Consider the following 23,452-nt stretch of genomic DNA (forward strand, 5'->3'; position numbering starts at 1 on the left):
GAACTTAAAAACACTATTTCTTCCTATTCCTTATGTTGAAGGTCAAGTACCTAACTCAGGAGTTGTGGATTAGTGTTGTTTCTGGGATTTTTCCACAATGCTGAGTGTTGCCATGCCAAAGTCCTTTTATCCAACCACTTCTTCTAAAAGATCAACATGTTTCTGAGGAAAGTCACAAAGGGACACTATCCATGTAAAAAAATAAGTGAGCCTGTAAATCATTACAATAATTACTATAATGAGCTCTATAAAATATTATTTAATTTTCACTTGTAATGCTTCTATTTTATTGTGTATGTGTTGTTCATGTTAGATGACAAAAATAAACTAATTGCTTTAATATTTTGCTGCTAATGGACTAGCACAGTTCTTCAGTGATTATGTTGCAATTACTGTAGATGAACATAGAAATCCAGAGAGAGAAACTGCTTGGTTTGGGATTAAAAGAAAAATAACTACAGAAATGTTTCTCTTAATATCATACTCTCTTATAAACACTTTGTTTTTATCAAAACCTAAATAAACCTGATTAGATCGGGGGGGGGGGGGAGGTTTCTTGGCAAATTATCATCATATGATAAGAAATCTTAAAGGAATTACAAAGTACAAATCTGAAATCTTATCAAATAAGAAAAAGGTTGGCGTGATTGCTATATGTTGACATGTTTTATTTTTCTTTACTTCAGCATTGAGGATGGTGATGATGATGGCAAGATGGCTGATCTTTTGTCCTATTTTCAGCAGCAACTTGCTCTTCAAGAATCCTCAGTCAAACTTTGTCAGCCTGATCTTGATGTCAGTCAGACTCATATCTCAGGTGTGTGATTGATTATGTCATAACTTTGTAAAGAAGGAATTTTTAGAGTCATATGTTCAAGCTCAGTTTTAATAAAATGTTTGGGGTTTTTTATTCTAAAAACTAAATTTAAAGAATGTCATTGTAAACGACTCAAGGTATCTATTTGTTCATTATAATAACTAGATGTTTGGGAATAAAGTTCAACTGTCTTACCAGGTCGGTCTTCATACATATTCTTGTACCTGTAAGCTACTCCATGCAGGCAGACTCATGCAAAGCGGCTTGCAAAATCAGTGCTTCACTTTAAAATTCCTTTAGCTAGGATGAATGTTCAGTGCTCTTGTCTTGTTTACCTCTGACAGTTATGTTCAGTATGTTGAGATTGGGAGAGGGAATAGGCTGACATATATTTATTTATTTTTGAATACATTGAAGGACTGTCTTAACTGTTAAGGTACAATCCTAAAAGACATAAGCAGGTGTTCTGTCCGACATACTATGAGTAGTCCTATTGACTTCACTGGGACTACTCCCAAGGTGTAAAAGTTAACATGTACAAGTCTTTGCAGGAGTGGGTCCTAAATTCTGATTTCTTAACATTTGTTGTCGTGCCTCTTGCTTTTTTTTTAAAAAAAAGTTGCTATTTACCTTTCCTTAAAACTGACTTTGTTTTAGGAAAATTGAAACACTCATGTGTATAAGAAAATGTGAAATTGCTATAATTTTGTGAATGAAAGTGATTTGTTTTATGTAAGTGGATCTTTTATGTTTGCTGATGGAGAGTGTCAGATTCCTTTCAGTGAAAGCAAGCATTTTCATAGCTGTTGCTATAAATGAATCAGTTCATACGCAGATTAGAAAACTTTAGCCATGGTATTTGAAAATGAGCAGTGATATTTTTTGGGTGGAGGGATAGGGCAGGGAAATGCCTCCATTTTGAGGCATCCAATTTGACAGTTACAGTAGGTATGATTTTTGGTGGATGGTGCTCAACACTTTTAGATAATCAGACCTTTAACCCTTTCAGATAATTAGATTTAAGAGTTTGTCTTGGCTTGGGCAAAAAATAAGGAACTTCAGCAGAACTTTGGCATTCTTTGCTGTCATCTGCTATGTTTTTAACCCTTCCCATTTAGACCAGTTTTCTTGGTGTGTGTTTTGTTTTTGTTTTTTTTAACCCCCCCAAAATTTGGAAGTTTGCACTTAGTATATTATATTATATCTCTAGGGTTGCCAGGTGTCTGGTTTTGAACTGGACAGTCCAGTATTTGAACTTTCTGTTCAGGAAACAAACTGAGAAAATATAAATGTCCGGTATTTTCTAAATAAGATGTAATGTAGATTATGATGTAATGTCAAGTGTGTCCTGTATTTTTGTTGAAACCATCTGGCAACCCTACATATCTCTGCCTGAGTGGGAGAAGGCCTCAAGATCTCCTCTCCTTTTTAGTATTTCTTCCTAAGTCTCCATGCTATTCCTGTATTTTACTGCGCTTCTCTGCTTGTAGTAGAGTTGACAGTCACTAACATATTGATCTTTAATACATTTGTTAATCGGGTGAAGGGATCACTATTGATCATTTTTGCAGCAGTTATAGAGCCACTGGCTTAGGGAGAAAAGTATGCTGGATGTGAAAGAGAACTTGGAATGGCTTCATTTCTTGTGGTCACATGTGCATTTATTATTCTACTAACACCAAAAAGCCAGGCTCAAGATCTAGGTTTGCAAGATACAGGCAGTCCCCGAGTTACGCGGATCCGACGTATGTCGGATCCGCAGTTACGAATGGGGATTTTCTCGCCCCGGAGGACTGGAGCGGCGGGATGCCTGGTCCCGCCACCCGCCTCCTCCGGGGCGAGAAAAGCTGCTCCCCGTCTCCCTGGTCTGCTGGAAGAGCCAGCAGACCAGGGAGACGGGGAGCAAAGCAGCGGAGGACCCGGGCCGGACCCGCGGCGCTGATCTGGAAGGGCCGCGGGTCCGGCCTGGGTCCTCCGCCACTTTGCTCAGCGTCTCCCTGGTCTGTTGGGGGGGGACGCAGCTAGTGCCCCCAGCAGACCAGGGAGACGTGGAGCAAAGCCCGGGGCCTGTGGTAGAGCAGGTGGGGCGCTGCCGGTTGGTCCCGCAGCACCGCTCCTTGGCGCTATTGGACCAACCCGGCAGCACCCCAGCTGCTCTGCCCCAGGAGTCCTGATTCAGCCGCTGCTGATCAGTTTCAGCAGCGGCTGAATCAGGATGCCTGGGGCAGAGCAGCTGGGGTGCTGCTGGGTTGGTCCAGTAGCGCCGAGGAGCGGCCGCGCTACTGGACCAACCCAGCAGCACCCTAGCTGCTCTGCCCCAGGCGTCCTCAAGTCAGCCGCTGCTGAAACTGACCAGCGGCTGACTACAGGAAGCCCGAGGCAGAGTTGCTCTGCCCCGGGCTTCCTGGAATCAGCTGCTGATCAGTTTCAGCAGCGGCTGACTTGGGGACTCCTGGGGTTCTTAAGTTGAATCTGTATGTAAGTCAGAACTGGTGTCCAGATTCAGCCGCTGTTGAAACTGATCAGTTTCAGCAGCGGCTGAATCTGGATGCCAGTTCCGACTTACATACAGATTCAACTTAAGAACAAACCTACAGTCCCTATCTTGTACATAACCCGGGGACTGCCTGTACTGTAAACACATAAGACACTGTCTATGCCTGGAACATGATTCCCTTATTTTTACAATATTTAAATGCCAGCAAAGCATTCTTTGATTGTATTTCTATTCTGTTTTCTTTAGCTACTGTCTGGCATACAGAAAGAAATGTAGAATGTAAATAAGAGAACACTAATCAAAGATGGCAGTAGCATGTGTGCGTGTTTGTTTTTTGGAGTGGTGATTAGTTCTTGATGCAAGAAAGCTGGGGAAGATCAGACTGCTACTATTTAACATAAATGTTAGATTTTTATATCCCACCAAGAGTGTGATGCATTTTTTTAGAAAAGCAAATAAGATATTTATGATCTCACCAGAAGTCTAACATTGCTAAGATACGTGCATTTTAAAAAATTCTTCAATTGACTTATGAATCTTAAGTGTTTGTGTTTAATTTCCTAGATTTTGCTAAACTAGAAAAGAATATAAGCATCCAGGTTCACTAGCTTTGGCTGACTGACCAGTGATAATTATCAGTGTTGTTCAAATTAGTAGGCACCAATTTGCCAAAGGCTCAGGATTTTTAAGGTTTTAGCTGTTTAAGCAGCAATATTACATTCTAAAGAATTACAGCTAATGCACCTTCCAGCACTTAAGTTGCCAAAGACTGTCTGGAGCCTGTTTATGTACTGTATTGCTATGAATGTATATCAATAGCATACATGTGTGTACATAAAGCTAACAGTGGTAAAGGAGCATGAGCTTTATAGTTGTTAGCATAGCTGTTTTTAACTGCATATGCCTCCAATGGTATTTTTGTAGGTACTTGTTACTAAATTCGGGGTTTTCAAAATGTAGCAAAGGCATGATTCCTCAGTTAGTAATAATTCCAAATTGAGTTTTAACTTCCAAAGTTCAAGTGTTTGTATCAATGAACAAATCATCTGGGATCATAAAAATTAGTTTTTTCCCCTGTCCATCTCACTACTCAAATGACTAAATGCTATTTGCTCAGATTTTCCAGAAAAGTCACCTAAGGCTGAGACCAAATATCAAAACACTTCCGTTCAAAAGAGCACTTTGTTTCCCTCAAATCAGTTAACATATAAAAACAGTTACTCAATAGAAATAGTTTTGTAGCCTTAACTACAGCATCTGTCACTGGTGAGTACTACGCTTCTCTAGCAGTTTTTACTAAGGGATCTCAGAGCAGTTTAGTCTAAACAAATCTCACACTTTACTTTTGTTCATCCCTAGACAGTAGAAAGCAGCAGCTGTTTAACAGCATATGCCAACACTCTTAACAGTAAAGGCTAAGGTAATAAAGAAGATTATATCCAGCTAAAACTGCAGAAAAAAATTAGGGAGGCAGAATGGAAGCCGATAGAATCCTGACTAAAACTCCAGGGTTTTCTTACTCTACCTTTACTCGGATGAGAATTTTCTTAGTATCTCACTTGTCTGTAACTTTGATTAGGATATTTATTTATTACATAATTGGAAAGAGTCCTCCAATAATACCTTGCTATCTGACACCTTCTGGGTCCAATTCGCTCAATACTGACAGAGGGACAAGTGATAGACTATTGATTAACCAACACTACTTCATACAGGTTATGTGTTCCTAGTAAAGATGTTAAGTAACCGTTAATTTACGAGTCAGGTGGTTGATGGAGCTGCTGGGGCTCTTGTATATTTCAAAGGAGGAATGCAGAACTCTGCCTGCAGCCCGGGGCCAGTGGGAAGTCCCACTGACCCAGGGTTCCATGCACGGTAGCCCCTCACAGCTGATCCTGGGATCAGCTATGCAGCATTGCCCCTTTGAGTGCCCCTTCTTCCTCCGCCCCCCTCCTTTGCTGATAGAGGCAGCAATGGGGGTGGGGGAGGAATTGACTAGTCCCTAACATCCCTAGTTCCTAATGGTGTCCCTTCCAAGTACCAACTTGCTTGAACCTTCTTAGCTTTTGATATCAGAGGGCATCACAGCTTGGCTCACACACAAGATATAAAAAGTGTGTTTAAGAAATACATTTTACTTTACATGCGTGGTAAATGCTTTACATGTGTGGTAAATGTACAAAATGCTCTTTTATTTATTTATTTATTTATTTATTTATTTTTAAATCTCTGGAGAAATAATTTTTATAAAATTATCTGATATACCTGTTGTCTCCTGAAAAGAAATGTAGCTGTGTAGTCCATATCTGACAAATGTTTTGTTACCATGTCATGTTGCCTTTATATTTGTATATTATATGCAGTTCTTACTCTGGGGGCATACTGCTTGACTGCACATCCACAGAAAACACTTCCCCCCTCTTCCTCCTGGTGAATTCCTGTACTGCCCTACAGAAAATGACAGAGAAGCTGTGCGTTTCAGGCTGTGGGGGTGGGAATGACCATGGACTCAGTTTTGGGGGAGAATTTCATTGCCCCCTCCAAACAGAGGTGAGGCATAGGCAGGCACACAGTTATGTGACACTGGGTTCCCATGTGCATGTGCGCGTGCATGCACACACACACCCTTCCACATCAGTTTCTGTAAGAGTAGAGCTACTTAGCTGAAGGAGATTGTGTCTCTGCTCCATTGATTCTGCAACTGAACGCTGCCTTTTGTGTCCTAGTGCCAGTCAGGCTCCCCTTCTGTGTGCTGGGAGCCTTCCTGTTTTTTGTTCAACAGTGAATGCCTGCAGTGGGGTTCGATAAGGGGCTGTATTGGAAATGAGGGAAATGGGCTCCCCTGTAAAGCACACCCATCAAACCCTCATCCTGACATGCTTCATTCACCAATCCCCTTCACTGAGCCCCATCTTTCCACACCCAAACCCCCATTGATGAGCCCAAACCATCTTCACTTGGATCTCCTGCAGAGCTCCATTGCCCCTGTGCCTGGAATCCCCAAACAAGCCACTGTGCAACCAGATCTTGGAGTGAACCAAACACACTCAGATTGCCCCATGCTAAACCCCTCCATACCTGAATTCGGCTGAGTTAAGACAGCTTGTCCACACACACAGGTTGCACCTTGCTCAGAGAGGCAGGCCCCATGATGTTCCTGAGCGGGGGAGGGGGAGCGGGGGGGGGGGGAGGCCCAGCTCTTGCACTGTCAGGGTCAGGTGCAGCTTCACTGCCAAGTTCTACTGAGGGAAGTGAGGTCTTCAGGTTGCTGTTCTAAAGTGGCCTCTGCTGCTAACTGTCATGCTGGAGCCTCATATATTTATTGCCAAATAAAATTGGCAGAATTTTAAAATATAGTATATATTTCTTTTGGTGCAGAATTCCCTCAGGAGTAAGTTGTTTATCATGAATTTTTATGTAAGCTTTTTGGTTGGCTATTCCCAATCAAATTTGTTCTCTAAATTCCCGTGAAGAATAGGATTTTGGTAGCTATAAAAAAATTAAGGAAATAGTTTTTTGATAGTCTTATGACAATGTGATCACTTAATTATGTTCTTGTTCACAGTGCTGCCTATGGAAGTGCTAATGTACATTTTTCGATGGGTGGTTTCCAGTGATTTGGACATAAGGTCACTAGAGCAGCTATCTATGGTCTGTAGAGGATTTTACATTTGTGCCAGGTACAGTTGAAACTTTATCCATATTGTGAGAGATTTACCTTCTGCTCTTTTGGGTTGAGAACAAAGAGATTTTCTGTGCTGAACTAATAAAACAGATCTTAATCTTAGGCTTTAAACTGGTTACTAGTATGCAATTAGTAGACATTTAGGTAGAGAAAGTCACTGTGGGAATTGGAATTAGAAAATTCCTGGTGGCACTTACCTCCTATTGACATTTTCTTGAGAATACTGTTTAAATAAACGTGAACAGAGGCTGTATATTGAGCTATAAACAGTTAGAATTGCCAAAAACATAGTTTTGTGTATAATAACCCTGCATAATGGTTCTATTCCTGTCTCTGTCATTAGCTTGATGATGACCTTTCCCACGTTTTTTTGTTTCTTCATGCCTGCATCTGTAAAATGGGGATAATAATATTGACCACCTTTGTGAAGTGCTTTGAGATCTGCTGATGGGGTAGAGGCGAGGGGGAAATAGGGATGTTAAATTGTGGGTAATCAGCTAATCAAGTAGTTGATGGAATTTCCATCGACTACTCAATTAGTCAATAAGAGGGGAAAACTACAGAGCCTCAGCAGGGTTAGCGTCTAGCCTGGGAACTAACCCCATTGCAGCTCTGCCTTTTAAATGTATTAAGAGCTGCCAGGCTCTTAATATATCTTTAAAAGCAGAGGCACAATGGGGGAAGGGGGGTAGCAGGCGTGAGCTGAGAATCAGCTGATTCCCAACTCGTGCCTGGTCCCCTGCTATGCCTCTCCTCACCCTCCTTACCCCCTGCTCCTGAGATGGTGCTGGGGGGAATTGGCTTTCCCATGCTGGTCTCCCCCCAGTATCAGCTCCTGCTCCCTCCCCTTGCTTCCTCTCTCTGATAGGCAGCAAGTGTGGGGGAAGCGACTAGTCCAGTAACTACTCAACTAGTCACTTACATCCCTGAGGGGGAGGGCGAAACTACATGAGAGGTTGATATAATTAGCATTGGTATAGAATGACTTGTAAATTCATAGAGGAAAGCAGCCTGTATTAAGAGTATGTATGTATTTATTTTAGGCTGCTAAATCCTTCTCTCTGTATTCATGAGTATTCTATGTTAAACTCTTGATAATACTAATCAAGTGCTTGAATAACTCTGATGATAGTGATGTAAACGTCTGGGTAACTAGAAGCTATTAGTCAAATATCAACTAATATGTTTTGGTGATATTTGAATGTTTACAAGCAAGAAGCACTCTTGCTCACAAAAGAGAGGGCATATTTTCAAATGGAGAGGAGAAGTCCCAAAATAATAGTACAGTAATTCTTCACTTAACACGTGCCCGCTTAACACGTTTTTGCAATAGCACATATATATATATATTTATTTATTTAAAGGGAACATTTTTCAAACAACATGACCCCGTCCCCACAATAACACAATTTCCCCTAGGGCCGGCCTAGTGGCCGGCAGCTGCATGAGGCTTCCCCTGCCTCCCTGCAAAGCGGCAGAGGTTTGCCGCTTGCAGCACCGTTCCCCGGTAACCCTGTCTGGCCGGACACAAGGCATCTGGCTAGAGGGGGTCACCAGGGAACTGCACGGCGAGCGGCAAACCTCCGCCATTTTGTAAGGAGGCAGAAGAAGCCCCGCGCAATAGTGTGTGACTTTGATAACCATATAGACATCGCAGAGTATTGCTGGGTGAACTCACACAGTGTTCTGTGCTGTATTGTGACTGTATCATATGTTGTACCTTATGATGAGAAAATGGCTTTCTAGCTTCTCAATGATTCCAAGCTCTAAGTGGATTAATAATTTAGTAATTAAACAGTCTTAGAAAAGTGCTTTTGACTCTTTCAAGACCTCATCTACCACTATGTTTTTAAAGTTCCCCACTCGTCTTTTGAGACTTGATATTGGAGTGCTGTAAGATGCTGTAAAGCTGTGAGTTTTGCTTTCATATTTTCACCAGGGATCCTGAAATCTGGCGTCAAGCCTGTTTAAGGGTTTGGGGCAGAAGCTGTAATAAACTTGTTCCCTATACCTCCTGGAGGGAAATGTTTCTGGAAAGACCCCGTGTTCGATTTGATGGTAAGGGTTATTTTTGAAAACTGAGATGTCTTCATTGTTACTTTGCCCGACAAAACTTGCGTCATGTTTTATTTCTGGCTTTATCTACACATAAAATTGAACAAAAAAATGTGTTGTTCCTGATTGGTTACCCCCCTATCCCCCAATAACAAAAGTTTTGCCACAACAAGTACAAGTGTAAACATTGCTTTATTGGCAGGTGCACTCTCCTGTCGATAAAGCAAAAGCCACTCGTAGGGGCTGGAAGTATTTTATCAGCAAATGTGCTGACAAGCAACATTTACCTGTGCCGACTTTTAGTGATAGGGCTGTGTCAACATAGCCTTGTCGCTAAAAGCTGAGTTAGTCTCTGTCTAATTATATAGTGGCACAAATGTAAGTTTATGTGCTTTTAAAAGATGTTTACATTTTTAGATATTTATTTTCTTGTTTGCTTCTTTTCTGTAGGTGTGTACATCAGCAAGACAACATACATACGCCAAGGAGAGCAGTCTCTTGATGGTTTCTATAGGGCATGGCACCAAGTGGAATATTACAGGTAGAACTGTAGTAAACTGAATGAGCTTATCTCGTTTCTTCTCTCCGGCTACGTCTACACTGGCCCCTTTTCCGGAAGGGGCATGTAAATTTCACTAGTCGTCGTAGGGAAATCCGCAGGGGATTTAAATATCCCCCGCGGCATTTAAATAAAAATGTCCGCCGCTTTTTTCCGGCTTTTAAAAAAGCCGGAAAAGAGCGTCTAGACTGGCCCCGATCCTCCGGAAAAAGTGCCCTTTTCCGGAGGCTCTTATTCCTACTTTGAATAAGGAATAAGTAGGAATAAGAGCCTCCGGAAAAGGGCACTTTTTCCGGAGGATCGGGGCCAGTCTAGACGCTCTTTTCCGGCTTTTTTAAAAGCTGGAAAAAAGCGGCGGACATTTTTATTTAAATGCCGCGGGGGATATTTAAATCCCCCGCGGATTTCCCTACGACGACTAGTGAAATTTACATGCCTCTTCCAGAAAAGGGGCCAGTGTAGACGTAGCCCCCAAGTATTGTTCATTTAAATATAAGTCTCAGTATTGCAAGCACTTGTCAACTTAGTGTGTAAAGTTACTTGACTGAAGGATTTCCAGGATCATGGTCATAAGGAATATTGTTAGATCTGGTCAATAGATGTAGGTTTATAAACTAATTTTCCTCCTCAGTTAAACCTTCTGCTCATGTCAGTAAAACTAGAGCTTTAAAGATATCACAGATTTCTCCCAGTCCCCAAATCATTCCTTCCTTTCTGTTCATCAAAATAGTGTTCAACAAAGAAAAATTGAGATTAAATAAGAATTGCTTTTAAATCTACTCAGGTAAGCTGCTTGTTGTAGTCTAGACTCCCTGTGTATGGTTGTTTCCCAAACCCAAAAGCAATGTTCCACTGTGGTCAGCACCTCTATGAATGCCACAAGAAATCTCATATCATACAAATGCTGCTCAGACTCCTTATTGTCACTTTGCAGCTTCAGGAATAACTTGACTGCCATGTATGATGTGCTAGTGAGACCTGTCGGCATTTTCGTCAATAGTTGGGGATCCATTCCTGCACACAGAGGAGGCAGAACACACAAGCCATTGAAAGATGGCACCAAATATGGACGGAAGTGTAAAGATTGCTGGAATGTGAAGTGATGCACGATGAAGTGTCAGACAGGGCCCAGGATGCCCCCCATCTCTTCCCACAAACCTCTGTGGCAGAAGAACAACAAGTGCTTGGAGTGATAGCTGCCCAGAAAGCGCCTTTCAGACCAGTGCAGCAAGTGCCGCGAGTGTGGTCATACTAATGCACTAGCATCTGACTATATGGACACCAAATAGTGTTTTGCTTCTGTGCTCCGTGAGCAGTGCTAAGGCCATGTGTATTCTGGCATATACAGTGTACAAAAATGGTTCAGCTTGCACCAACTGGTGGAGACAGTTGTGTGCATTCATTAGAGGCAAAGATTTTATCTCCTCACACCCCAATTTGTACAATTGAAAGTTGAGAAACACTTACAAGTTTTAAAAGTTTGAGGGAGTAGCTGTGTTAGTCTGAAACTGAAAAAACTTAACAAATAGTCTTGCTGCACCTTAGAGACTAACAGAAATGTAGATGATATCATAAGCTTTTATGGGCCCAACCCACTTCTGAATTCATCTGAAGGGGTGGGTTGTGCCCATGAAAGCTCATGATACCATCTACATCTTTTGTTAGTCTCTAAAGTGCTGCAAGACTATTTGTTGTTTAAGTTTTTCCAGATAAAGGATAAATAAGGGCTCCACTATTTCGAATTTATTTCAAAATAGCGGTTTGCCTGTGTGTAGACTCTATTAAAGTTAATTCGAAATAACTGCTGTTATTTTGAATTAACTTTGTAGTGTAGACATACCCCTAGAGAATGGGAAGTGACTGTGTTCAGGAAGGTATACTGCAGAAAGGGATCTAGGAGTCATAGTGGACCACAAGCTAAATATGAATCAACAGTGTGACACTATTGCAAAAAAAAAAAAAAAAAAAAGCTAACATGATTCTGGGATGCATTAACTGGAGTGTTGAGAGCAAGACACGAGAAGTCATTTGTCCATTGTACTCTGCAACTCTACTCAGTTGGAGTATTGTGTCCTGTTCCGGGCACCACATTTCAAGAAAGATGCGGAAAAATTGGAGAAGATCCAGAGCAACAAAAATGATTAAAGGTCTAGAAAACATGACTTATGAGGGAAGACTGAAATAATTAAGCTTGTTTAGTTTAGAAAAGAGAGGACATGATAGCAGTTTTCAGGTATCTAAAAGGGTGTTACAAGGAGGAGGGAGAAAAATTGTTCTCCTTGTCCTCAGATGATTGCAGCAAGGGAGGTTTAGTTTGGACATTAGGAAAAACTTCCTGCTTGTCACGGTGGTTAAACGCTGGAATAAATTGCCTATGGAGGTTGTGGAATCTCTCACTAGAGATATTTAAGAGCAGGTTGGATAGACCTAGATCAGGGGTCGGCAACCTGTGGCTCACAAGCCAAATATGGCTCACTAGGGAGCCAGATATGGCTCTTCTGAAGCCGCAGCTCAGCCTCTCTTTACTCCCCTCTGGAGCAGAGAGCCAGCGCTGGTGCAGCCCCCCAAGACTAGAATGCCAGCACCTGCTTCCTGCGGGTGCAGGTGAACGGAAGAAAGTTCTGAGGTGAACGGGAGAAAGTTCTGCACTGGATCCAGCATACAGAGAACAAGCAGAGCTAAACATGGTTCAGTGCAAAAGCTCTTTCCTTCCCCCAGCATGGGGGAAACCCAGAACTAAAAATGAGTCCAAATGTTGCCCATTTCCTTCTCTTGGAAACATTTCCTGGAGGCTTCCTCTGTGAATGGGAACCATGGGATGCGTGTTACACTGTTTCTGCCACACGGTACGAAAACAAGTGCTTCCCCTCCCCTACCCCCCCACCATCCCTCATTCTCAGCCTCCCCTCCATCCCCTCACTCATCCTCCCCTCCAGACACCACATGTCCCCTGCCCGGACACCCCTTGCCACCTTTCCCTGGCTAGACAGCCCCTGCCCAGACACTCTGCCCCCACCAGACAGCGCCTGCCCCCTGGTCAGTTACCTTACCTCACACCTTCATCCCCTTCCATACCCCACCTCCCGCCCAGACCTTGCACTCCCATCCGTATCCCACTGCGTGGCATCCCGCACACTTACCCCTTCATTTTTGGCCCAGCCCAGTACTGAACAAGGCCTACAAAATCCACTAACCCTGGTACCCCAGAAGAGTAAATCTGGCCTGAAGTCTTGAACCTCAGTCATCCCTGCCCCTCCCCCTTTATAGTGCTGGAGCACTTGGGCAGTGAGGGGTTTCAGTTGGTCACATCAGTGAGGGTTCGGTTTGGTTTTTTTGTTTTTTTTTTTTTCTGTTAGTCAATGGCCTCTGACCCAAAAAAGGTTCCCCATTCCTGCCATAAATAAATACAATGTTGAAACCTTTTGTGTTGGACGTTATATTTTATTTAAAAATGAAGTCTGGCCAACGAGCCCTCAATTGGAGCCCAGTACCCATCTGGCTGCAGCGCCATACCACTCTTGCACCCCCCACATGCCAACCCTGAGCCCATCAAACACCTGGACCCCACTGCCCTGAGTCCCTCATATTCTCACATCCCTAGACTCCTCTACCCTCACATGCTCAGTCCCCTGCCATAACACTTCTGTACCCCCATGTACCCCAACCGTGTGCCCTGAGTCCATCATACACCCTTGAACCCCTTGTACACTCCAGACTCCTGCCATAAGATTGACAGTGTCAAGACAGCCTGAATGTGTGCATGAAGGTGGATTTGACCAGTTATGTAAACTTCAAAGAAATGTACAAAAAGATGCAGCAGCAGAAGTCCATTAAAGAAAGTCTGAGAGTACAGTGTTTTCATTTATGCTATTATTAATCATTGTCAGTAGTAGCACGAACAGACTCCACCAGCTAGTAGAATAGAGGGAGTTGATTGCTTCTCCAGGATACAGCACAGATGTAATCTGGTTACAGGGCAGGCCTAGGATGTCTCAGCTCCCCTTGAGATGGGGGAGAATGGGGCCCTAAATCCCAGCTCCTTGCTTAGGCTGTTTCCTCCATGCTTCCAGACAAACTAAAACCCTCTTCCAGCCCGGCCCCCCAGCAAGGTGTTGGTCTCCACCCTCCTTCCTTTCTCTCCCTCCCTGGGAGGCTGAGCCTGGGTGTCTGAGTTAATACACATTTGGGAGAGTCAATGAGAATCTCCCATCACAGCACAGGGGAACCCCGGGTCACAGAGCAGACAGCACCCCCACTTCGCCATACCTGCCTTAAGGGTTGGACTTGATTCTATGACTTACAGAATATCAAAATAAAAGAAATTTAATTTAAATGAAAATCCAAATATTTGTATTTTAGGATATGTCTACACTTGCACCCTCTTTCGAGAGAGGGATGCAAATGAAGACATTAGAAATTGCAAATGAAGCCCGGGATTTAAATATCCCGGGCTTCATTTACAGAGCTCGACAAATAATGCAATCTACTTGCCTGTGGCGAGTAGATTGCAACCTGGAGGAGCCGGGTTCGGGTGATCTGCACATGCGCAGATCGCCAGACAGCGCGGCTGGGGAGCGGGGCTCGCCGCGGTTTGGCGAGCTCTGTTCATTTGCATAATCACGTTATGGCGTTATTTCACAATAATAGACGCTGTTAAGACACGGTTATTCTCTCGAAATAACTGGTAAACCTCATTGTATGAAGTGTAAGCGTTATTTTTTGAGAGAAGGGTTTTCTCTCGAGATAACCGCATCTGTTATTTCGAAATAGTGCTATAATGCAGTTATGCAAATTAAGCTGGGATTTAAATATCCCACGCTTCATTTGCAATTTCGAATGTCTTCATTTGCATCCCTCTCTCGGAAGAGGGTGCAGAGTAAGTGTAAACTTACCCTTACTTTTTATGTGTTTAGGAAATGCTGAATAGTCATAATGATTTTGTTCCCCTGTATAGTAATATAAATAAATTACCAAAATAAGTGAAACTGGTATGATATTGCATTATTTTGACAAATAAAAATGCAGAATTTTGGATATTTTGGCACAAAATTCCTTTTGGAGTATTCCGGTACAGAAGTATTATTAAACAGATGTCTTCAGATTAATATGAGTTAAGTGCTAATTACACTTCTCTCTGTCGACGCTGAGTAGAAAGAAGATCCCAAAGTTTATACGAGGTTCATCTTGGCTTCTGGTCATTAGCTCTTTTCCTGTATTCCTACTCTGAACAAAAGTTCTCAGCTTCTGTGTTCTTGCATAATTCTACACAGTTTGGTCCCAAACCAGGTCTTTTGGTTTCTGATGAGCTGTTTCTATGCTTTTGAAAATGTGGAAGTCTGTATTCAAATGCTAAGAATGTAGCATTGTAGGTGCTAACCTGTGTGACTGCCATGAGAAAACATAAAGGCTGTGTCTAGACTGCACCCCTTTTCCGGAAAAGGGATGCAGATTAGCCACATCGCAATTGCAAATGAAGCGGGGATTTAAATCTTCCCCGCTTCATTTGCATAAACATGGCTGCCGCTTTTTTCCGGCTTGGGGCTTTGCCGGAGAAAAGCGCCAGTCTAGATGGGGATCATTCGGAAAATAAAGCCTTTTCCGAAAGATCCCTTATTCCTGATTTATATAATTGTATTTTTCAGATACCTGCGATTCTTTCCAGATGGTCAAGTAATGATGCTAACAACTCCTGAAGATCCCCAATCTATTGTTCCTCGTTTACGGACTAAAAATACAAGGTATGTTGAAATTGTCCATTTGTCTGCATCACCCCTTCCCTTTTCCCTTACAGAAAAGGGACACTTTTCACTCATGTTAGCATCTATATTTAGGATTAGTAAAAAAATTAATATAATTTATTATTTCCATTGTGGCATAGATATTCGTCACCAGGGCTCACCAGCCGCATGGAAGTGTACGCTGCGCATGCGCAGACCGTGCTGCACTCTTGCTGACCGTGCTACGCGGCCCTGCAGAGTTAAAATCTACTTGCCACGGGCAAGTAGATTGCCTAATTTGTCGAGCCCTGTTATCACCAATAACAGGGCTGATGCTTTACAAAACAAAGAACTGTTCCCTGGCTCAAAAACTTATATCCTTAAAACACATGCACAAGTCAGTAATGAAAGGAAAAATAGAACTTACTAGCCAGTCTTAACACTTATGTGTTTTTATAACATAGTAAAGCTACTAGTAGAATCATAGAACCATAGAGCTACAAGAGACCTCAGAAGGCCATCAAGTCCAGTCCCCTTCCCAAGGCAGGACCAATCCCAATTAAATCAACCCAGCCCGGATTTTGTCAAGCTGAGACTTAAACACCTCTAGGGATAGAGACTCCACTACTTCCCTAGGTAACCCATTTCAGTGGTTCACCATCCTCCTAATAAAACAGTTTTTCCTAATATCCAACCTGGACCTCTCTCACCGCAACTTGAGACCATTGTTCCTTGTTCTGCCATCCGCCACTACTGTGAACAGCCTTTCTCCATCCACTTTGGAACCTCCCTTTAGGAAGTTGAAGACTGCTATCAAATCCCCCCTCACTCTTCTCTTCTGCAGACTAAATAGGCCCAACTCCCTCAGCCTCTCCTCGTAGGTCATATGCACCATCCCCTTAATCATTTTTTTTGCCCTCCGCTGGACCCTCTCCAATTTGTCCACATCCTTCCTATAATTGGGGGCCCAGAACTGGACACAATACTCCAGAGGTGGCCTCACCAGAGCCGAATAAAGAGGAATAATCACATCTCTGGATCTACTGGCAATGCTCCTCTTAATGCAACCTAATATGCCATTAGCCTTCTTGGCTACAGGGGCACACTGTTGACTCATATCCAGCTGTAATCCCCAGGTCCTTTTCTGCAGAACTGCTACTTAGCCAATCAGTACCCAGCCTGTAACGATGCTTGGGATTCTTCCGTCCCAAGTGCAGGCCTCTATACTTGTCCTTGTTGAACCTCAGATTTCTTTTGGCCCAGTCCTCTAATCTGTCCAGATCACTCTGGACCCTATCCCTGCCCTCCACCGTATCTACCTCTCCCCCTAGCTTAGTGTCATTCGTAAACTTACTGAGGGTGCAATCCATCCCCTCATCTAGTCCATTAATAAAGATGTTGAACAAAACCAGTCTCAGAACTGAACCTTCGGGCACTCCGGTACAAACCGACCGCCATCCTGACATCGAGCCGTTGATCACTACCCGCTGGGCCTGACCTTCCAGCCAGCTTTCTATCCATCTTACCATCCATTTATCCAATCCACATTCCCTTTACTTGCTGGCAAGAATATTGTGGGAGACCGTATCAAAAGGCTTGTCAAAGTCAAGGTACATCATATCCACAGAGCCAGTTACCTCATCATAGAAGCTAATCAGATTAGTCAGGCATGACCTGATGTTCATGAATCCATACTGACTATTCCTGATCACTTTCCCCTCTTCCAAGTGCTTCAAAATGGATTCCTTGAGGATCCCCTCCATGACTTTTCCATGGACTTAGGTAAGACTGACCAGCCTATAGTTCACTGGATCGGCCTTCTTCCCTTTCTTAAAGATGGGTACTACATTTGCCTTTTTCCAATCATCTGGGATCTCTCTCCATCTCCACAACTTTTCAAAGATAATGGCCAAAGGCTCCGCAATGAAATTTGCCAACTCTCTCAGTAGCCTCGGATGTATTAAGTCCAGACCCATGGATTTATGTACATTTAGCTTTTTTTAAGTAGTTCCTAACCTGTTCTTTCCCCACCAAGGGCTGTCGACCTCCTTCCCATACTGCGTCACTTAGCACATTAGTCTGGGAGCTGACCTTGTCTGTGAAGACAGAGGCAAAGATAGAATTAAGTACTTCAGCTTTCCCCACATCATCTGTCACTAGGTTACTGCCCTCATCCAGTAAGGTCCCCACACCCTCTCTGATCACCTTCTTCCTGCTAACATGCTTGTAGAAACCTTTCTTGTTATCCTTCACATACCTTGCGAGTCGCAATTCCAATTGCGCTTTTGCCTTCCTGATAACTCCCTTGCATTCTCGAGCTATACATTTATACCACTCCCTAGTCATCTGTCCAAGTTTCCACTTTTTGTAAGCTCCCTTTTTGTGCTTAAGTTCAACAAAGATTTCCCCGGTAAGCCAGTCTGGTCTCCTACTATATTTGCTTCTCTTGCTACGCATTGGAATGGTTTCTTTCTGTGCCTTCAATAAGGCTTCTTTAAAATACTGCTTGCTCTAAAAGGTAGATGGCTCAGTCCCTCTTAGGAGGGATTCCCTGACCACTACCACCCACCTTCTTGTTTTGGGGGTGGTGGTCATGGAACCCCCATTCCTAGGACTATGCATTCCATGCCTTCTGGTAGGATTGGTTCCCTTCCGATGTCTTCCTTGTAAGGTCCCTTCCAAAGCATTCACCATCACAGAGCCTGTAGATAGAGCCTGAAGGCGATTACTTACCTCTGTAGGAATGGGGGATTCCTGTGCAGGCCTTTTTTTCCCCTTCTAGTAGTTACATGCTACCAGTTCTCTCCCTCTTCCTGTACTGCCCTCTCTGGCTCTTCCTCCTGCCTTGTTTGCAGGATTTAACTCTGCCTTCTATTGAGGAAGTCTTCATCCTGTTGGATCGAACAGAAGATTGACACCTGGGCCTCCAGTCCTCTTAATTTTTTTCCTCCAAAATGGCAACCAGCTTGTACTTAATGCAGATGAAATCCCTTCTTTCTTCCGGGAGGAAGACAAACATGGCACATGCTGTGCAGGTAACAAAAGCAAAGCTATCACCATCCATACCTGCTGTCCTAAAAAAGGGTTTAAAGGAAAGGCAATAGTACCTCTCCTGCTTCCATCTCCCCTTCCAAACTCCCTGTTTGCAGTCACCTGTTCGCAAGCACCTGTTTGCTGACTCTCTCCTTTCTAAAGCCCTGGACTCCCTGATAGTCTCTCCCCCTACCAAGGCTCAGCCAATCAGCAGAGGCTTCTAGATTTCAAGCTTTAATTAGAAGCTAACAGTTTCCAGCTGCCAGTCACAGCACACGCTCCGTTTGGGGGAGGAGGGCAGGGAAAGGGGGTGAGGGACCCACCACACTCACAAGCACAAACTCAGCACACAGCAAGAAAATCCCAAACACAACACACACTGCAGACAGCCACTTCCCTCGAGTCCTGTAGTCACTTCTCCCTTACCTGGAGAACTCCCTCTCTAAACGCCGTGTTTTAACCATACATACTTAAGACCATCCCTTTTAACTTTCCAGAACTGATGCAATCTTGCTTGGCCATTATCGCCTCTCCCAGGATACGGACAATCAAACCAAAGTATTTGCTGTATTAATGAAGAAGAAGGAAGAGGTAAGTACCAAAATAAAGTACAGAGAAATGAGAAAACAAGAGGGTCAATAAAGTGGGATTATGTTAAGGCTTTCACACAGTTGTGTTCTTAAAATGCGCATGAAGATGTGAGCTGTACCAGAGACTAGCGATGTTATGTCAGATATTTTACAAGGGCTCTTTGTGGTAATTTAATAACTTATTTGTCTCTGTCCAAAAATATATTAACTTTCTGAAGCAAGAAAGCAATCTGTCTGCATCAGCATACTGTGTCAAGCCTATTTGTTTGCTGTAAGATGATTTTATTCACACTTAGACACCATTTCTCTCCTAATAAGCCCTCTTCCAACAATTCCCCAAGCTTGGTTGCTACACAAGGCCTGTATTAATTTGTAACAGCCTTGCTAAATTTAAAAAGATGTGTATACCTAGTTCACAAGATTGTGGCATGAGAATTAAGCCAGAGGAAGAAGGAAAAAGGTGGGAAGAGCAACGAAGACCTTTTTCAGACACCACCTTTCATCTGTATGGAACTTATTTCTGCAGCAATTCAATAAATGAATCTAAATAAAAACCAGCCAAGAGTTTAATGGGGAGTAACTATAACTTTCAACAACAGGTGTTGCACAAAAAAAGAAATAAGTATAGTAAGTAGCATCCAAATAATTACAAGTGCTGTGGTGTTGAACATCCAACTTAGTCTAGCTTGGTATAAGTTAAGCACTTTTTCAAGTAACATTACTACTTAATTCTAGCATTTTCTATGTATGAGACATTTTAGAATGTATAGTAAATAAGGAGGTGGTAAAATGAGGTTTAAACCAATGATGTAAACATAAAATAATTATGGTCTTGGTTTGACATTTTCTTAGCATGCTCTTCATTCTAAGAACTTAAAGGATCATAATGTTTTGGCAATGTAAAATATGTGAAGGTATCCTATGTATGAAGGCATGGAGTTTTTCTCTTTAAACCCTTATTTAAAGTATTATAGTAGTAGTAATAATACCAGAGTAGTGCTGTATATTCTTTTTATGTTTCTAAACTTCGTGTTTGTTGTACAGAAACCAATTGACTACCACAAATACCGGTATTTCCGCCGTGTTCCTATACAAGAAACAGAACACAGTTTTCATGTAGGTCTACAGCTGTGTTCCAGTGGCCGCCAGAGATTCAACAAGCTTGTTTGGATCCATCATTCTTGTCACATAACTTATAAGTAAGTTAATATGCTTGGAACAAGAGCAAGGAAAAATGTTTGTTAATGTGGCAGGAACCCTAATCTAATAATCCTAACCCTAATCTGTTTAATGGTAAAGTGTGATAAGAGTTTTTTGGTTTAAAAAATGACTTGAATATAAATAAATAATGGTCTTGGTTTGGCATTTTGTTAGTATAGCTTTCATTCTAAGAACTGAAAAGATCACTACTTTTTGGCAATGTAAAACTATCTGAAATATGAAGGCATGGAGTTTTTGCAGTGTATTAAAATTTGTGACTAGTATTTGATCTATTGTACCTGACAATCTTCAGCAGAAATATTTTTGTTCCTATTGGAGATGTTTTTCAAAACTGCTTTCTAGAACTACTTCTCTTTTTACCTATGGGCTTGTGAAGTGTGAAATGTAGGGAACACTGCAAGGAGCCTCTGCAAGGATACTTTCCAGCTCCCGGTCTGCTGTGGAGTAATGTGCCCTATTACTATGTCTGTCTGTGAGAGATAAGGGCAGACTCCATTTGCATACCCACTAATTCAGACCTTTGAGTTGTGGGGGCACAGAGGGCTGTGGTCATTATTCTTACCTATTAATTACAGCAGCAGCAGTCATAGAAGGGCTACTCAGATGTTCCTGATTCTGAATTGTAGGGAAAATTGAGGCTTCCCAACACTTTCCATACTTCCCCACATGTTTTCTGCTTAGGCTTTGCATAGGGACCAGTTCCTTAGTGTAGTGAGCTTGTAGTTAATAATGAATGAGCAAAATAATTGTTTTCATGGTGTGGAAAATAAAATAAAAATCCCGCTTCAGGGAAGTAGTTGATACTTTCACCCTGACTAATCCTTGAAGGTTGTCACTCTTACACTATGACTTGTTTTACAGGAGAAGTTCTCTTGATGGACAGCACAAGAACTATGCAACATTTAGATCCTAATTAAGCCCAGTTTGGGGAGCTTATATGTTGCATAGCCCTTATGCTGGAGTTCTGCCAAAGGGGAGGTTTCAACTGGTGCAGACCAACAGAGTTGCACATATCAATGCATAGGTCAGGAGGCTATCCTCATGTGCTAGAGAACATAACTGGGAATTTAACCTATGAACATTAAATAGGCTAATAAGATATGGTATCACTTTACTGTAGTCTACATTCATGGTTTTCACTGAAACATGCAAAAATAGTATTTTTGCTTTAAATTTAAACATGCCTCACTTTACCTGCTTAACAAGGACAATTTCCTCCTTGTATTCCAAATTGTGAATCCTATGACAGGAGAGAAAAATATAATGCAGCATGGAATGACATTTCTTTATCTTGATAATCATTTGTCATTTTATTAATAATATACACACACATATTGGTTAGATGGGAGAGACAAAACACAGGCCATGTTTTCACATGAAGTGGTGTTGTATATACAAGGTTAGCTTGTGTGTCTGTGACGTTATGCACACTTCACATTATGAAAATACTGTATTACTCCTTATCACACTCCTGAAATACAGGATTGAAGGATTTAAATGGCAATTTGTATTTTGTGAAGGTATCTCACTACTTTTTTTTTTAACATTCTTTGTAGATCTACTGGTGAGACTGCAGTCTCTGCTTTTGACATTGACAAGATGTACACCCCTCTGTTTTTTGCACGAGTGAAAAGTTTTACTGCATTTTCAGAAAAGCCTCTCTAAGAAATACATCTCTCTTCTTGCAACTCTTGCATGAATAAAAGATAAGAGCAAATGAGCACTTAAGTTTTACATCTGTATATATTTGAAACTTATTTTAAAGTTCTGGGAATCTTTTTGGAAGAATATATACTGGTAATATGTTCTATTTGATTTAGGGTGGCTGGGTTTTTATTGTTTTGAAATCAAGCTTATGAATTGTTTTAAACATTTATGTTGTGAAAAGACTTTGATAACATGAAAAGTTTTTACGTGTCATTTTTCATACAGAGTTATGAACCATTCTCTCTAAAATGCAAGTCTTCATCTGCCTATGCACCTTAATGATATTTCAGTCCAGGAAGAATTGTAATAGAAAAACTTACTGTACACGTGATTTAGTGTGTGCACTCTGGTATAGGCTCCAAATGTGAAATAATTTGTCCTCCATCTGTTTAAAACTGTGTGTGACTTGAGAAGACAATTTTTTTCTTTTAAAGTAAATGCGTTTTGTTTGCCTTTAAGGAATGACAATACATTAAGTGCAAACATCAGTCTTCTGAAAAGCAAATCAAGAGCAAAGAAACCTGAACAAGTGTGAAGTTCAATCATAAAATTCAGCCATAAATGCACCATATGATAATGCACCAAATGATAATGCACCATAAATGTAAGCTGATCTTAATATCGGCCCATTAGAGCCTACCATCCCTGGGTGGCAGACCACTGTCAGGAGTAAGTCTGACGCAAGGGGCATATGGTGGTGCAGGGAAGTCTCTGAGAGTGCATGGTTCTGCTGGGATGGTGATTGTGAACTGTTCAGATTTGATTGCGCTAATGAGAACAGGGCTCACTCTAACATGTTTGTATTTCGTTGCTAATCCTTCATCTAGCTTTGCTACAGAAACTGTAAATTCATTGGGCATTTAACTTCTGGGGCTGCTACAGATTTTTAGGTACCATGTATTGCTTATCATAAAATATATTCCTTGGCTTTTCATGCAGGCACTGTATGTGACTTTGGATTTTGGTGCAGAAACTGTATGCTGCTTATGATAAACATGTACTTTGGGTTCTCAAACAACTGAAGCTTCTACATTTGTTCTACTAAATTCATGTAAGATTTCTTTTCTTAAAGCAATTCCTTACAAATTTATCTTCTGAACAACTTATTTCAAAATACCGATTAGGAATTAAGAGGATGCAAGTACAAAAAAGTTGTTAAATGAACTTTATTTGTTCCAACATTTGTAAAGTGTACCCTTGCATGGAGCTACACTGTTTAAAAATACATCAATAAATTAACATTTTGCAAATAAATTAATTGTTATTTCTTAGTGACTTATGAGTACATTTACTTTTTTCACATAGTAAAATGTTCTGTGTTCAGTAAGGAGCCTGTACAACACACTTATACTCAGTAAGGATTACGTCATGTTTCAATACGACTGAGATTTAAAAATATCAGTTGTTTCAAATCTCAGTTGTTGGTCTTCAAGACAATGAAGTTCTATTAAATACATAAAGTAAGAGTGCCTGTTATGAAATTATTCATTGTAAGGGTTATGGTAAAACCTCCGATTTTTAGATTATTTTTAGTTGGTCTGCAATTGACATCTGTATGTAAAGAAATACCA

The 23,452-nt window shown here is 41.7% G+C and overlaps 1 protein-coding gene across 1 annotated transcript in view; it reads left to right on the top strand.

The window, feature by feature from the left end:
• FBXO9 (F-box protein 9) overlaps nucleotides 1-23,156 on the top strand; it is a 52,941-nt gene extending 29,785 nt beyond the window's left edge. The window contains exons 6-13 of the mRNA XM_006137744.5: nucleotides 687-817; nucleotides 6,880-6,994; nucleotides 8,939-9,057; nucleotides 9,505-9,595; nucleotides 15,256-15,351; nucleotides 18,861-18,954; nucleotides 19,998-20,152; nucleotides 21,731-23,156. Of these exons, the coding sequence (XP_006137806.1) occupies nucleotides 687-817; nucleotides 6,880-6,994; nucleotides 8,939-9,057; nucleotides 9,505-9,595; nucleotides 15,256-15,351; nucleotides 18,861-18,954; nucleotides 19,998-20,152; nucleotides 21,731-21,839 (910 nt within the window). The 3' untranslated portion in view covers nucleotides 21,840-23,156. The remainder of the gene's footprint in view (nucleotides 1-686; nucleotides 818-6,879; nucleotides 6,995-8,938; nucleotides 9,058-9,504; nucleotides 9,596-15,255; nucleotides 15,352-18,860; nucleotides 18,955-19,997; nucleotides 20,153-21,730) is intronic.
• Nucleotides 23,157-23,452: the final 296 nt, after the last annotated feature.

The sequence above is a fragment of the Pelodiscus sinensis genome, chromosome 3, assembly GCF_052426305.1.
Source record: "Pelodiscus sinensis isolate ZL-2025 chromosome 3, ASM5242630v1, whole genome shotgun sequence".
Classification (NCBI taxonomy): domain Eukaryota; kingdom Metazoa; phylum Chordata; order Testudines; family Trionychidae; genus Pelodiscus; species Pelodiscus sinensis.